General features: G+C 49.5%; 1 protein-coding gene across 1 annotated transcript; it reads right to left on the bottom strand.

Moving 5' to 3' along the window:
* Positions 1–12,939: 12,939 nt before the first annotated feature.
* TRNP1 (TMF1 regulated nuclear protein 1) lies at positions 12,940–13,452 on the bottom strand. Its single transcript, XM_030539374.1, has one exon. It carries the CDS (start codon positions 13,450–13,452, stop codon positions 12,940–12,942), a length of 513 nt encoding a protein of 170 aa, XP_030395234.1.
* Positions 13,453–14,124: the final 672 nt, after the last annotated feature.

Here is a 14,124-nt window from a genome sequence, read left to right as displayed (position 1 = left end):
CCCCCCTCTCTCTGCTTCTTTCATTTCCCATCTCCTGCCGGCCAACCTTACCCTCTCTGGGATCCAGAGGGGTTTTCCCTGCAGAGCTGGGAATAACCAGTTTTAGGAGACCTGGCAAGGGGCGCAGTCTGCCCCGCACCAAGGCACAGCATGAAACAATAACCAGCTATGGGAGAAACTGCACTTGGCACAATCCTTCTCAAGGAAGAAGTCCATGCTCCTCTTGGAGTGACTCTCTGCAATATCCAAGCACCTCTGTCATTAATGCATGTTATCCTCTCGGTGAGGGAAAAGTATTATCCCCACTCCCCTGGTGGAGTAAATTAAGAATCAGTGGTTTTCAACCAGGGGTACACGTACTTCCAGGGGTACGCAGAGGTCTTCTAGAGGGTATATCGACGCCTCTAGATATTTGCCTAGTTCTACAACAGGCTACATAAAAAGCACTAGCAAAGTCAGTACAAGCTAAACTTTCATAAAGACAATGACTTCTTTATACTGCTCTGTACACTATATACTGAGATGTAAGTACAATATTTATATTCCAATTGATTTATTTTATAATGATATGGTAAAAATGAGAGAGTCAGCAATTTTTCAGTAATAACATGCTGGGACACTGGTTTGTATTTTTATGTAAAAATATAAACAAAATTTAAAAAAAATGTCTGATCGCTGTAAGCAAGTAGTTTTTAAAAGAGGTGAAACTTGGGGTACACAAGACAAATCAGACTCCTGAAAGGGGTACAGTAGTCCAGAAAGGTTGAGAACCACTCAATTAAGTGGCTTGCCTCAAGTAACACAACAAATCACTGAGCCAGGAATCAAACCCAAGTCTCCTGCTGGCTAGTCCACTGCCTGAGCCAGCCTTCCTGCCCCAAGGGGTTAATCCCAAGAACAATCACTTTTAAAAAGTGTCTTTCGGAGCACTGCAGGCAGGATTAAGATTAATTTACAAAATTGCTAATCAGAGACAGGGTAGGACACAGAGAATGCAGCTTCTGCACATGAAACTGCTGGAAATCAGTGTTTCAGCATTGTAAATTCTGGCTTTGGGTGGTGAGTTGGTTAGTTTAACAGCGTTGCCTAATAGTTTCCTCTGTTTTTCCTCAGAAGGAAACAATAAGATCAGTGGAGCAAATAACCCCCCTTTTAATGTATCTGGTTATAAGGAAAGATTTTACCCCAAAACTGAAAAAAGGGCCAGAGACCCCTACCAAGTCCACTAAGAACATTACTTGTTGCTACAGATTTTATGTGGATGGTGCCCAGACGCTGCGGCGATGGGCAGCAGTATAAAACACTAATATTACAGTGCCACCGATAGGCTCCAATCAAGATCAGGGTCCCATTGTGCTAGGCGTGTTACATACACCTAGTAAGAGACAGTCCCTTCCCTGATAAAGAGATGAGAGCGATTAGACAAAGAACGTATTATTATCCGTAATGTACAGATCAGCAAACTACATCAAATGACTTGCCAAAGGCGAACAGAAAATCAGTAGCAAAGCCAAGAAATGAACCTAGATCTCCTGAGTCCCAATCCAGTGCTTTAACCACCCCCAGCCCCTTCTTCTCAAGGCCCAGGACTTCAAAGGAAATGCTCCAGAATGTCCATGAATCTATAATAACCCTTCCTCCACCCACCTCTTGCACATTTGCCTCTGGGCTAAATCCCTGCTCATAAGCCTCACCTGTATTCGTCTTTCTATTGCCCTGCAAAAGCTGTGTCCTTGGACTGTATCAATGTATTACTCACCGTCTGTCATTTCACCACTGCCAAAAATCTTTGTGCAGCAGATAAACCTATGGCTATGTCATTAATGGGAGTTCTTACATTGCCCCCTTGTGTCACCACATAGATGTGAACGTGGTTTCAGCATCTGCAAACAGCTGTATCAAAGGAAGTGCAGATTCTTTGCATTCCACTTTCCTAGCATCCCATGTTGCGGGCACCCTGTGGGCTTTGCAATTAATATTCAGTATTAGGCCTGTGCGTTTTAAATCAGCGTAGTCTCAGGTTTTTGTTTTTTGTTTGCATTGTTTTCACATGAAATATTAATGAATGGGAGAATTTCACATCTTTGCCCAAACCTTTCTGAGATAACCACATTAAATGTCAGCATTAAGACTTTAACAGTTCCCATCCACCTCACAACCCTGTGATCCAGCCTCTTCACATTTTGTTTAGCAGGACAGTCTTTGGTCTGCCATTGTCTAGCTGAATGCGGCTGCAGGCCATTTGCCTACAGGGTTGTGATATACAAAAGTCACAAAAGGACTTTGGAACAACCAAAGTGGAGATGTCCCAAATAATCCATTCCAGTTTTTACATGAGATGCTCCCTTCCCCGCGCCCTGCATGCTGGGTACACCTGGTGGAGGAAATTTTGCATCCATTTTTAAAATGAGATCCAGAGGGGGGAAATTGCAACATGTTTTGTGGGGGGTGGGCTAGTTCTAGTCTGTTCTGTGTGAGTCTCTAGCCAAACCACGTATGTTCAGTAAAGCTGCTGTTTCTTTACCTTAACCAGTGATCCAGGGCATGGTCTTCCAAGGTGCTGAGTGTCCCAGGGAGGTGCTCAGTTCTCAGCTGCTGTGAACTCACACCTGGAGGGGTAGATAGAATGCACAGCTGGAGGGACATGCTGCCTGCACAGCTGGAGTTGTATAGTTGTAGAGCTTTGCGGAACTGCACAGCTGGAGCTGAACACAACAGTGTCATTTTTATACTCCACTATAGTAGTTCTGCTTCTGTTTCTTTCATTGAACCCCACCCTGTCAGTCTAACTAGGGGTCTTATGGTAGTACAAATTATAATAACAAAAGTGAATGAGATCCCTCTGCTGATCCCGCCGCCTCCCCCAATGCTCTTCACTCCCATTCCCGTCTTATATGAGCCGTACAAGGCCGAAGATTCTCTAGTTCTTTGTCCTGAGGAGTGATGGGGTATCCAGGGCTGCTTGGCATCCCTCCCTTGGCATGATGCCAGTGCTCCATTACCGACGTGCTTCATCAGAACTAAACCAAACTGCAGCACAAAGGAGAAAATCTGGGCTTAGGTATTAATATCCCACATTAATTTTTCTAGAAAGACTGTAACGAGATAAACCTGGAGAGTCAACAAGTGCCAGCGCTATTTAGGGAGCATTATTGCTGGCCATTGGCAAGTGGACAGGACTACACATAGGTATTACATAAGCCTCGTGTTCTCCAGCCCTGGGTCAGAAGGACACTCCCTCCATGCAGGAGGCAAAGGAATTTTTATTTTTCCTTTGAATTTGTACTGCGGTTGCTAAGTCTTTATGCATATCTGTGACCAGAAAGTCTGCTAGCCCACCCACTCTCTCCAGTGGGATCTCCCGCGCTGGATGGGGGTTGGCATTTCAGCCCTCACTCGTGCTCTCTCCTCTTCCACCATCAATGTTAATATGGCAGCCCCTGGGAACCCCAGTCAAGGATTGGGGCTCTGTTGTGATAGGTGCTGTACAGAGAAATAAAAAAGACAGCACAGTTTTGCGATATGTGCCAGCAATGCCCCTTTGCCATGTACATTGGCCAAACCGGACAGTCTTTACACAAATCAGACATCAAGAATTATGACATTCAAAAACCAGCCAGAGAACAGGTCAACCTCCCTGTCACTCAGCTACAGACCTACAAGTCACAATACTCCAACAAAAAAACTTCAAAAACAGACTCCAACGAGAAACTGCTGAATTGGAATTAATTTGCAAACTGGACCCCATTAAATTAGGCTTGAATAAAGACTGGGAGTGGATGGGTCATTACACAAAGTAAAATTATTTCCCCATGCTAATTTCCCCCCCTACTGTTACTCACACCTTCTTATCAACTGTTGGAAATGGGCCATCCTGATTATCACTACAAAAGTTTTTTTTTCTCCTGCTGATAATAGCCCACTTTAATTAATTAGTCTTGTTATAGCTGGTATGGCAACACCCATTTTTTCATGTTCTCTGTGTATATATATCTTCCTACTGTATTTTCCACTGCATGCATCTGATGAAGTGGGTTTTAGCTCACAAAAGCATATGCCCAAATAAATTTGTTAGTTTCTAAGGTGCCACAAGTACTCCTTGTTCTTTTTGCTGATACAGACTAACACAGTTGCTACTCTGAAACAATACAAGTTGTCCGTGCTGTAGGATCCATTAACAGTAGCAGAGAGAGGTTTGAGATAGTTCATCCATAGATTTCAGCCCTGGAGCAGGTGTGGGAGTTAATAGGCTGTGAGAGAACCAATGTCCTGCAGGGGAAGTTAGCGGTAAAGGGGATCAGGGACATTGCTCACTTGAAATCTTGAAGGAATTAGCTATTAGGTCCAGGTGGGCCATAGATTGCAGGTGGTAAGAGGAAAGATGGTCACCTGGCTCCGGCACTGGATGAAAATTCAGGAGATCTGAGTTCTAGTCATGGCACTGGCCAAGTCAGTAATGTGAAAAGCAGCCAGAGTATAGGCTGCCTTCGTTCTTGGGCATGCACCTTGGCCGAGTTTTCAGAGCAGCTGCAGCTTCCGTCCGTAAGAGCCGCTGATGCTCAGCACCTCTGGAAACCCAGCCCTAGGTACATTCCCAAATCTGTGGTCAGTTCTAACACTTTTACCTTCGTTTCTCTACACCAGTGGAAAGGGGGAGACTGATGCTTCACTACCCCACAGGAGGGATTCACCTTCCAGAGTGGGCATGCGAGATTGTCACTCCCCAGCCTCCCTCCAGTTCTCCACCTGGATTGCCGATTTCCCTGTGTCCCAGTGGGGTAGTTTGGTGCGAAGTGTATTATTTCTTTTGCAGCGTGTTTTCACTGAACATGTCCAAGTAGCTAGTGATTAGAACAGGAGGCTGAGAAATCAGGATGCCTGGGTTCAGTTTTTAGCTCTTCTACTGACTTCTCCTTCAATCACAGACACCATACTTGACCGTCTTGCATTTGTTCGTGAAATGGAGATAATACTATGTAACCTCCCACCACTGGGGTGTTGAGAAGCTTAATTAATTTAATGTTTGAGCTGCCTGGTAAAAGATCCTGGAGAAAAGCCGTTCATGATGAGATTGTAATTGTGCTGTGACCAAGGGGTGCGGGAAAGAGGCTCCTGCATTATTTCAATCTGTGTCATTTAATTGAGAGTAGATTTCTTTTTGAAAGGTCTTTCCCTGCAATTCCATTAAGTAGGTTCTGCTCTAATCGGGTCAAAAGCTAATTTGCAAATAATCACTGGAGGAGAAAAATAAAAAGGAAGGATTTAAAACCAAACTGTGCTTTTCATACTATTAATTGAAAACCTCTGGGAGATAATGTGTTTTTTCTCCCATCTGAAACCTGCAAGCCACTATTAAAGTCTCCCTTTCTGCCCTGCTTTTGAAGAAAGGGTCCCTGATGGGATTGAGATTGCAGCAGGCACGGAAAACCTTCTTTAATATTCTTCCTTCGGGTGTGAGTTGATTTAGAAAAGGGTCAGGAAGTTACGGGCTGGAATGGGAGCAGTTTCAGTGATGGGATGTGCGTGCCTGTGCACGGTTAGAGTCTCTCTCTGCTGCAGAGTTGCAGACACAGAGTCCTGCAGACTGGTAGCATTTTAAATTCAAAAATAAATGGAAGCATTTCCTTACACATCATACTACTAATCATTCCTAGCACTTATCTAGCATTTGTCATCCACGGATCTCAAAAGTGCTTTACAAAGGAGGGAGAATGCATCATCCTTCTTTTACAGATGGTGAAACTGAGGCACACAGCAAGATGAAGTGATTTGCAAAAGGTCACCCCAGCAATCTAGTGGCAGAGCTGGAACTAGAACCCAGGTGTCAGAGTCCCAGGTTAGTGCATGTACATATATATGTATTTTTCTATATATCTATCTATACCACCCCCCTAGAGGGCCAGCAGCTATTCCGCTGTAAATGTACTTGTTACCAATATAGTTTATTCCCATACGGAAAAGTTACTAAGCTCTACGTAGACACACACTTATTCTGGTATAACTACATCCACACTAGGGGTTGTGCTGGTGTGACTGCATCAGTAAAACAGCACACCCCTAACAGACAGTTATACTGGTAAAAACACTGTGTGCGGACTAGGCCTTCAGCTATGATCCCGTGAGAGAATCGATGTCCAGTGTTGAGCCCAGGTTAGCGCAGGGACTGACTCTGTAGGATGGAGGCAGCTTGTTCTTCTCTGGGACGGGATGGCTGTTCTGGCCCCTCTGGCAGTGCCTCCTAGCAGCAATATGAATAACTGATCCACTCCTCCTCCTCCTCCTCGGCCAGAACCATCCCTGCCATGGTGAGCAGCATGGAGTCGGTTGTGGTATTACCAGGTGACTTCATCACCATCATAAAGTGGCCGCAACACACCCAAAAATCCCCCACCCCTTGGAGTCTTTGAATTCCTCCTGCCCTGCTGGGGTTTCCCATCAAATAGCACCAAATTCCTGTTTAAAAACAAAGACACATCAGCTTCCTCCAGGGCAAGTGGACTTCGAAGGCTTCCAGATCATATATGAAGTAAGGCCTGTGCAGTGCTCAGCACCTGAACACCTCCTACCCTCAGAGTGGCCAATTTTTGTAATATTTGGTATTAACCTGAAAGCTCCAGCTCCTAGAATCATGGGATTACCCAGACCTCTCCGAGAAAGTAAGTTTCTAGCCTTTGTGGTGGCAGAGAAAAGCTTGAAAATGCAGTCTCTACAGGCTTACAAACCAGGGTGCAAAAACCCCAAAATAGATTATTTTTAAAATCTCATGATTTTGTAAGACAGTCTCATGATTTTGGGGGAGTCTGGTGATTTTTAACTACTTGGCCATGCTGATCCCCTGAAAGTTTCTGGGAGTGGCACCTCACAGGGTTCATTGTTGTTTGGTTTCCAGGGTGGTCATTCTCTTTGTCTTCAGATAATTGAACCTTACAAATGAAACTGAGAGCAGGAAAGTTGCCCCCAGGGACAAACAAACTCATCAGGTACTTACCTAGATCACAAGGTGATATGTGTGTCTGATAGTCACCCAGAATGTTCTGCTTTTAACTATTGTTTTCATGGAAAGAGGCCCAAGAGTCTGAGTCCATTATAAGCAAAACTGGTTCAAAAATACTTTGACAAAGAGAGTTTCTTCACTGTAAAATGGCCTAGCGCTGAAACCCTAGACCCAGGAGTTGGGTTATGTGGGTTTTGCTCCTGACAGAGCTATCAAGTCACAGATCCTGTAAGGTCTTTAGTTATCTACCTCCTATTGAAACCTATAGGATTTAGGTGCCTAAAACCTCTGAGGATCGGGGCCTTCATTTCTCAGTGCCCATTTTATAGAAGTGGGTGATAATACTGACCAATTTCCCATGTTGGCTGGGAGGCTCAATTCACTACGGGCTGTAAAGTGCTTTGAGATCCCAGATGAAAAGGGCTAAGATCACGTGAAGTATTAGCATGGGAAAAAGCCCTCTCTGGTGACCCGTGGCACAAGCGGACTGTGCATTCAGAATCCTGTGTAGCTGTGGCCCTGTCGGTCCCAGGATATTCACAGGACATGACCAGGGAAGGTCATATTTTTTCTGTACTGGACCCACTTCAGAATCCCTGAGTTTTACTGTAAAAGAGAAAAGGCAGCTTACACTTTCCAAATACATCGTTAATTTTTTAAAATCCGAGATGCCCAAGTGCCCCATCCCCATTCCCTGCTCTTCTTTCCTCCCCCCACCCTCCCAAAAAACTAGTCTGGTCATGAACCAATCAGAGCCATTTAGAGTCCAGTTCATCACTGCCCTGATCCTTGTGCAGTCACTGACACCAGGTGTAAGAGTGGCAGTGTCTCACATGCATCGTGCGCTGCTCTAATTGCAGACACGAGGTTGAAAGCAACAGCAATCTGGGCTCCTGGGGGTTTCCCCACAAAGCCCATCTGGCAGCTGAAGTCACCAGGCTGTGTTAGGGAGAGGGAGCAGGTGATGGGAGTCGGGGTGGTGTGAGGCAGTTTTGTGCTGGGTATTGTAGCTGCAGACAATTATGAAGTATTCAGGTATGAAATTGAACTTTTTTGGGAGCAAAAACAGCTCTTCTCTCATTGAAGCTGTGAGCAGAAAAGAGCTGGTTACTTTGCTTCTAAATGTTGCTCTTTCTTGCAGAAAAAGAGAAGCTGCTCTCAGACTGCGTCATCTGCCCTGCCCCTCCTCCAGCTCCTGACTCCCTAGGGGTTTAACACTGACCCCAATGTTTGGAATAAAAGACTAGGGTGTAAGGGCCTGATCCAGAGCCTCTTGGAGTAGATGGAGCCAGGGCCGGTGCAACCATTTAGGCGGACTAGGCAGTTGCCTAGGGCACCGAGATTTGAGGGCGCCCAAAAGCGCCCCCCAATTTTTTTTTAAATGGTTGAGCAGCCACTGCTGCTGGGACAGAGAGGGAGTCTGAGCTGCCAGCGGCAGCCAGCAGCCCAGGGTGTCCCCTGGGTCAGGGCGCCGCCACAGCATCCGGCAGCCCAGGGGGTCCCCTGGGTCAGTGCGCCGCCGCGGCAGCCGGCAGTCCAGGGGGTCCCCTGGGTCAGGGCGCCACCGCGGCAGCCGGCAGCCCAGGGTGTCCGGAGGGGGCGGCAGGTGGCTCCCATGGATGGTCAGCTGCTCGCGCGGCTCCGGTGGACCTCCCGCAGACACCACTGCAGCAGGTCCACCAGAGCCGTGGAGCACCGGACTGCCTGCAGGCACCAATGTGGCAGCTCCACCGGAGCCGCGGGACAGCATGCGGGGTGGCGAAATTGCCGTCCGCCTAGGGTGCTCAAAACCCTAGCGCTGGTCCTGGATGGAACGACTCCCAGGACTCCAGTGATCAGGTCCTAAATGAGACAAACTCCATCCAGGTGAAAAGAACAGGAGTATTTGTGGCACCTTAGAGACTAACAAATTTATTCAAACATAAGCTTTCGTGGTCTACAGCCCACTTCATCAGATGCATCCATTCAGGTGATTTTCTTTCTGGGCTTTGCTCTTTTAGTCCAATCAAACAGAAGGGCTGAGTGAGTCTGTGCTGTCTCTGAATTCCTATAGGCAGACTCCTGAGGTCTTGGCTATTACTCCACCTTTATTCAGGCAACCTCTCATTGACTTCAGTAGGATTTCAACCTGGTACAGACAGATTAAACACAGAGTAAACCCCCCCTATGAGCCTTAATCTGTTATGAGTCCTGTCGCTAATGCATTGAATTACAGATGGCATTGTTGTCAGGAAAAGTTTTCAAAAGTGCCCAGGGGATTTAGGAGCACAGGCCCCTTTGACTGTCAATGAGGCCTGTGCTCCTAAATCTCACGTACTGAGTCATTCAAATTATTCCCTCCAATGTGCATGTTTTCACTCATCTGTATGGAATTTCATCTGCTGTGGTGCAGCCCGGTCACTGAGCTCTCAGGTCCCCAGGGTCTTCTCTAGTCACAACTAACCTACCTGTGGGTCTTCTGAAAATGTTGTTTGCAACCTTCTCCAGATAATTAATAAATACACTACCCTCAGACTTGGTAGGGAACATTTCACCATGATCAAAATGTATTCCTAGTCTGTTTTCTCTGTCAACCCAGGACTGGACTTAATCTCTCTTAATAAATCTAGATTAGGAGGGGATGTAATTGTTTCAGATAGCAAGGAATTTTGCGTTTGTGAGGTTGTACTGTAATGCAAATACCGTGACAAAAAAGAGTTCAGAGTTGTGTGTGTCCTTGTCCAAAAGCTCAGGAGCAATGAAAGTTTCCCGTTTAGTGTTATGCAATGAGAGCTCAGACAGGGCCTTGTGCAGGTGACGAATGGGGTTTATTGCCAAGTCTATCCCCAACCTCTTGTAGAACATGCCATAGGAGAGATCTAAGAAGAAAATGCTGTTAAGGCTCCCGTCTTGTACTCTGTCATCTCACTATAGCCCAGCAGGTGGCACGCTAAAATTACTGCCAATGAATTCGTTTTTGCTACCCTGCCCGCCTTTCTCTACACCGTGTGGTGCTTTCACCTGCTTATTGTGTCTTGTCCTAGAGGTGCAAACTCTTCAGGACAGGGACTCTCTGTTACTAAGGGCAGGTCTACATTGACACACTGTGGCACTTTAACGAAGACACTTTAAGCCAATGGGAGGGCTCTGTAGTTAATCCACCTCCCCGAGAGGCGATAGAGGCGCTGTTTACACAGGGGATAAGGTCAGTATAACTACATCACTCAGGTGCATGGATTTTTCACACCTCTGAGCAATGGAGTTATCCCGATATAGTCCTGTAGACCAGACCTAGATACGTGCCCCAGGCCTATGCACAGAAAGATCCCAGTCACATTCATGTCCCAAGGCACCAGCTTAATAAAGATATTCCTATTCCAATGATTGTGGTTCTGCTGCAACTAACACAAAATATTAAGAGTATTGAGGTGATGGGATGCAGAGCTCAGCTAGTAAAGGACAGTTGGGCAGATGGGTCAGAGAAGGTTTGCACAGATATTATGGTTCTATATAATTTACAAGCAGTTGTTGGGGCTTTTTTTTTTTTTTTCCTATCCCAATCCCCCCCTTCCATGTTTAAAGCAACCCCTCAAGACACCATATATAATGAATAAAATATATAGCTGTTTATTTATGTAAGTGCTGACTTCCAGAAAGTGCCTGCTATAAAGCACCGAGTGCAACATGTGTATATTCAGTCCAAGTCCAGCTACAGCATCTGCTCTGGATCTACCCAGCACAAAACATGAGGCAAAGATTACATAACAGACCTGCTGTCTCTCTCTCACTCTGCACATTCATAAGTCAGTGTGATCAAAAGAGTGATCAAGTTTAAAAAAATAAAGGGATGAGATAAGCATCTTCTGGCAGCAGAGCTGGAGTCCCATGCAAAGTGAATAGAAGCCAGAGTGATGGATGAGGCCCAGTGCAGAGAGACATCGTTTTTGTGACTTGTTCCATGTGGTTGATTGTGTTTCTGCACCGGCTTAAATCAAGGCATGGTTCCTTGTATCCAACCTGAAACTTGCAAGCAGGTTTCCAGCCAGGGAGTTTGTCATCAGAACCCATTATAACCTTGCCCCGAAGGGCTTCCAACAGGGAAGTGTCAATACTGCTTATTGTACTGCTCACTCAGACTGAACTTCACCCTTGTGCAGTGCGCCAGCACAAAGCATTTACACCACTTCAGTCTCATACCAGTGGGCTTAGGATAGTCCTCAGGTAGAGGACATGGAAGGACAAGTCATAAGTAAGCAGTGCCTATGCCTAGTGCTAGCCCTCTGCCCAGCAGGTAAGTTTCACCCTGAGTGGCACAAACCTCTTGGAGAACTTAAGGCCAAATCATGACCCCATGAAAGTCAGTAGCAGAATTCCCAAAGATTTCTATGGGATCGTGATTTCGGTCTAGCTCATAGTTACAGGGCACCTCAGAATGTAACAATCAGATTCTCAATGTGAGAGGATATTGCTTCTAAATGGAAACATTCATTCAAAGCTGCAGGAGACTATTTAGGCTTCTTAGTGTTCCAGCTGGGAGGCTCTGTGGTCATTACAATCACGGAAGAGGAGAATGGTCTCTGTCCCACTAAGATGTCTCAGTGGATACTGGTCCATCATGAATAGAAACATTGTCCAAAACAAGAGAGCTACTGTAGGGGTTAGTGCAGTCCAGTAGTGATGTCCCCAGATGGATTGCTGAAGACTCAGGCTGGAGATGTGCAGGGGTAAATTAAGACAGGACTCTTGGATCCAGTCCCCCCTGACCAAAAGGGGACCAGATGCAGCAGTGAGTCAGAGCAACAGGCTGATTGCTACCAGCAGCCTGATGAGGTGGGAGAAACAGATGAGTCTATGTGGGAGCTGGTAAGGAGTGTCTGTCTGGGGGAAGCAGTCTCTCTCTAGAGGGCCCATTTGGTCTGAAAGCACCCCTGGTTAGCAAAACAGATTGGGTCATGACACAGCACACGGGGCTTCTACATGTGACACGGGATTGACCCACAGTGGAGTTTGTTCTGCTCCTGATGAATTGAATCTTCATTCATTCTTTGCAGAGCAGAGCTCTTGCACTCGTGACCTGCCTGTGGTTCGAGATGGCAATCCCACAGTCCTGCTGCAGTCATGGACAGGACGGGTAAGCAGTCGTGGGACAGGAGTTCTGCAAGCCAAGGTGGGGTGCTACCAGGGGTTCCACAAGAACTGAACCCTTCTTAGGACGGGTGCTATGGAAACTCCCCAAGGGTAAGCCTAGAGTGAATGTGTTTCCCTGTGCCTAGGGGTGCTCTCCCTCCCCGCTTCCCCCAGGTGACATGGGTGCTGACTTTGGGGGGCAGCAGGGGGTTGGATTGAGCATAACTTTCCATTTCCCAAAAGGGCCCAGGGGAGGCAGTTGCTGAGTGGGATCCACCCAGGTCAGAGGCCGGCGGAGGGGGAAGCCACTCCCTTCCACAGGTCCCAGCTGAAGTGGATGCACCCCCACTCCCCCAGGATGGGGCTCCTTGCTAGGACAAGATGCGCCCCCCAAGGGTCCTCCCCTCCCACCACCACCCCAGAGGGGGCCCCTCACTAGGACAAGGTGCACCCCCCGGCCGGCTCCCCGCCCCGCTCCAGGCTGGGGCCCCTCGCTAGGACAAGGTGCCCCCCCCCGGCCGGCTCCCCGCCCCAGGCTGGGGCCCCTCGCTAGGACAAGGTGCCCCCCCGGCTGGCTTCCGCCCCAGGCTGGGGCCCCTCGCTAGGACAAGGTGCCCCCCCCGGCCGGCTCCCCGCCCCAGGCTGGGGCCCCTCGCTAGGACAAGGTGCCCCCCCGCCGGCTCCCCGCCCCAGGCTGGGGCCCCTCGCTAGGACAAGGTGCCCCCCCCCAGGACAAGGTGCCCCCCCCCCCCGGCCGGCTCCCCGCCCCAGGCTGGGGCCCCTCGCTAGGACAAGGTGCCCCCCCCAGCCGGCTCCCCGCCCCAGGCTGGGGCCCCTCGCTAAGACAAGGTGCCCCCCCCAGGACAAGGGGTCCCCCCCGGCAGGCTCCTCTTGAAGGGGGACTCGGGCGGCTCCGGGGCGCCCGCCCGGCCGCGGCGCAGCTTGCCCGCCGCCCAGGGCACGCAGCCGCCCAGCGCCGAGGCCAGCAGGGCGGGCTGCCGCGCCTTCCGGGAGCGCCGCAGGCTCTTCTTGAGCCGCTGCCCGTGGGCCGCCAGGTGGATCTGGGCTTGGCCGGCGCCGCTGCCCAGGCGGGCCAGGCTCTCGGCGCGCCCGGCCATGCGCAGCTCGGCCTGCACCAGGACGCGGTGCAGCTGCTGCACGCGGCTCTCCAGCTCCAGCACCAGCCGCCGCCGCGCCTCCACCTCCAGCAGCCGCCGCCGGGCCTCGGCCAGCTCCAGCGCCGAGCCGCCCGCCGCCTCCTCCGCCCGCGGCCGGGGCTTGCCCGCTCCGGCGCTGCCGGCCAGCGGCTCCGGGTCTTGGCCGGGCGGGGCCGCCGCGCTGCCGCCGGGCATGGGGGGCTCCGCTGCTCTCCGGGGATGGCGGGTCCCTGCTGCCGAGCCCCGGTTTCTCCCCGACCGCTGCTGTGCGAGGATGCTCCCGGCGCTGGGAGCCTGCAGCACTTATAAGGGGACGGGGCTGGCACGGAGCTGAGAGATGCTTCCCTGAGCCAGTCACTGGAGCCGCAGCGCCCCCGCCCCGCTGCTCCCATCCTCCGCCAGGTGCCTTCCCCTTCCCAGCCCCTGTGCCACCAGCTTCCCCTCTTCCCGCACCCCATTCCCAGCCCCCCTTCCTCCTAGGAGTAAAATCCCTGTGAAGGAAGGAATTTGCAAACGGTTCGAAAAATTATGAGATACCTTCCTGGGGGCGTGGGAGAATAGGTCCATCAGTGGCTATTAGCCAAGGTGCTCAGGGAGGCAAACCTATGCTCAGGATGGCCTTAAACCGCTGATTGTCAGAAGCTGGGGCTGGATAACAGGATGGATCACTTGATAACTGCCCTGTTCTGTTCATTCCTGCTTGAAGCATCTGGTAGGGGCCACCCTTGGTCTGACCCAGTCTGGCCTTCTTATGTTTGTATGAATTCTGAGCACAAACACACTCAAGCAGCCCTCACTACGCTCCTCAGCCACACACACCCCATACCTTGGCCCAGACACACATCCCTATCCAAGCATATACACCCT

Source organism: Gopherus evgoodei, chromosome 20 (assembly GCF_007399415.2).
Source record: "Gopherus evgoodei ecotype Sinaloan lineage chromosome 20, rGopEvg1_v1.p, whole genome shotgun sequence".
NCBI lineage: Eukaryota > Metazoa > Chordata > Testudines > Testudinidae > Gopherus > Gopherus evgoodei.
Note: the sequence above shows the minus strand (reverse complement) of the source record. Positions and strands in the feature narration are given on the sequence as shown.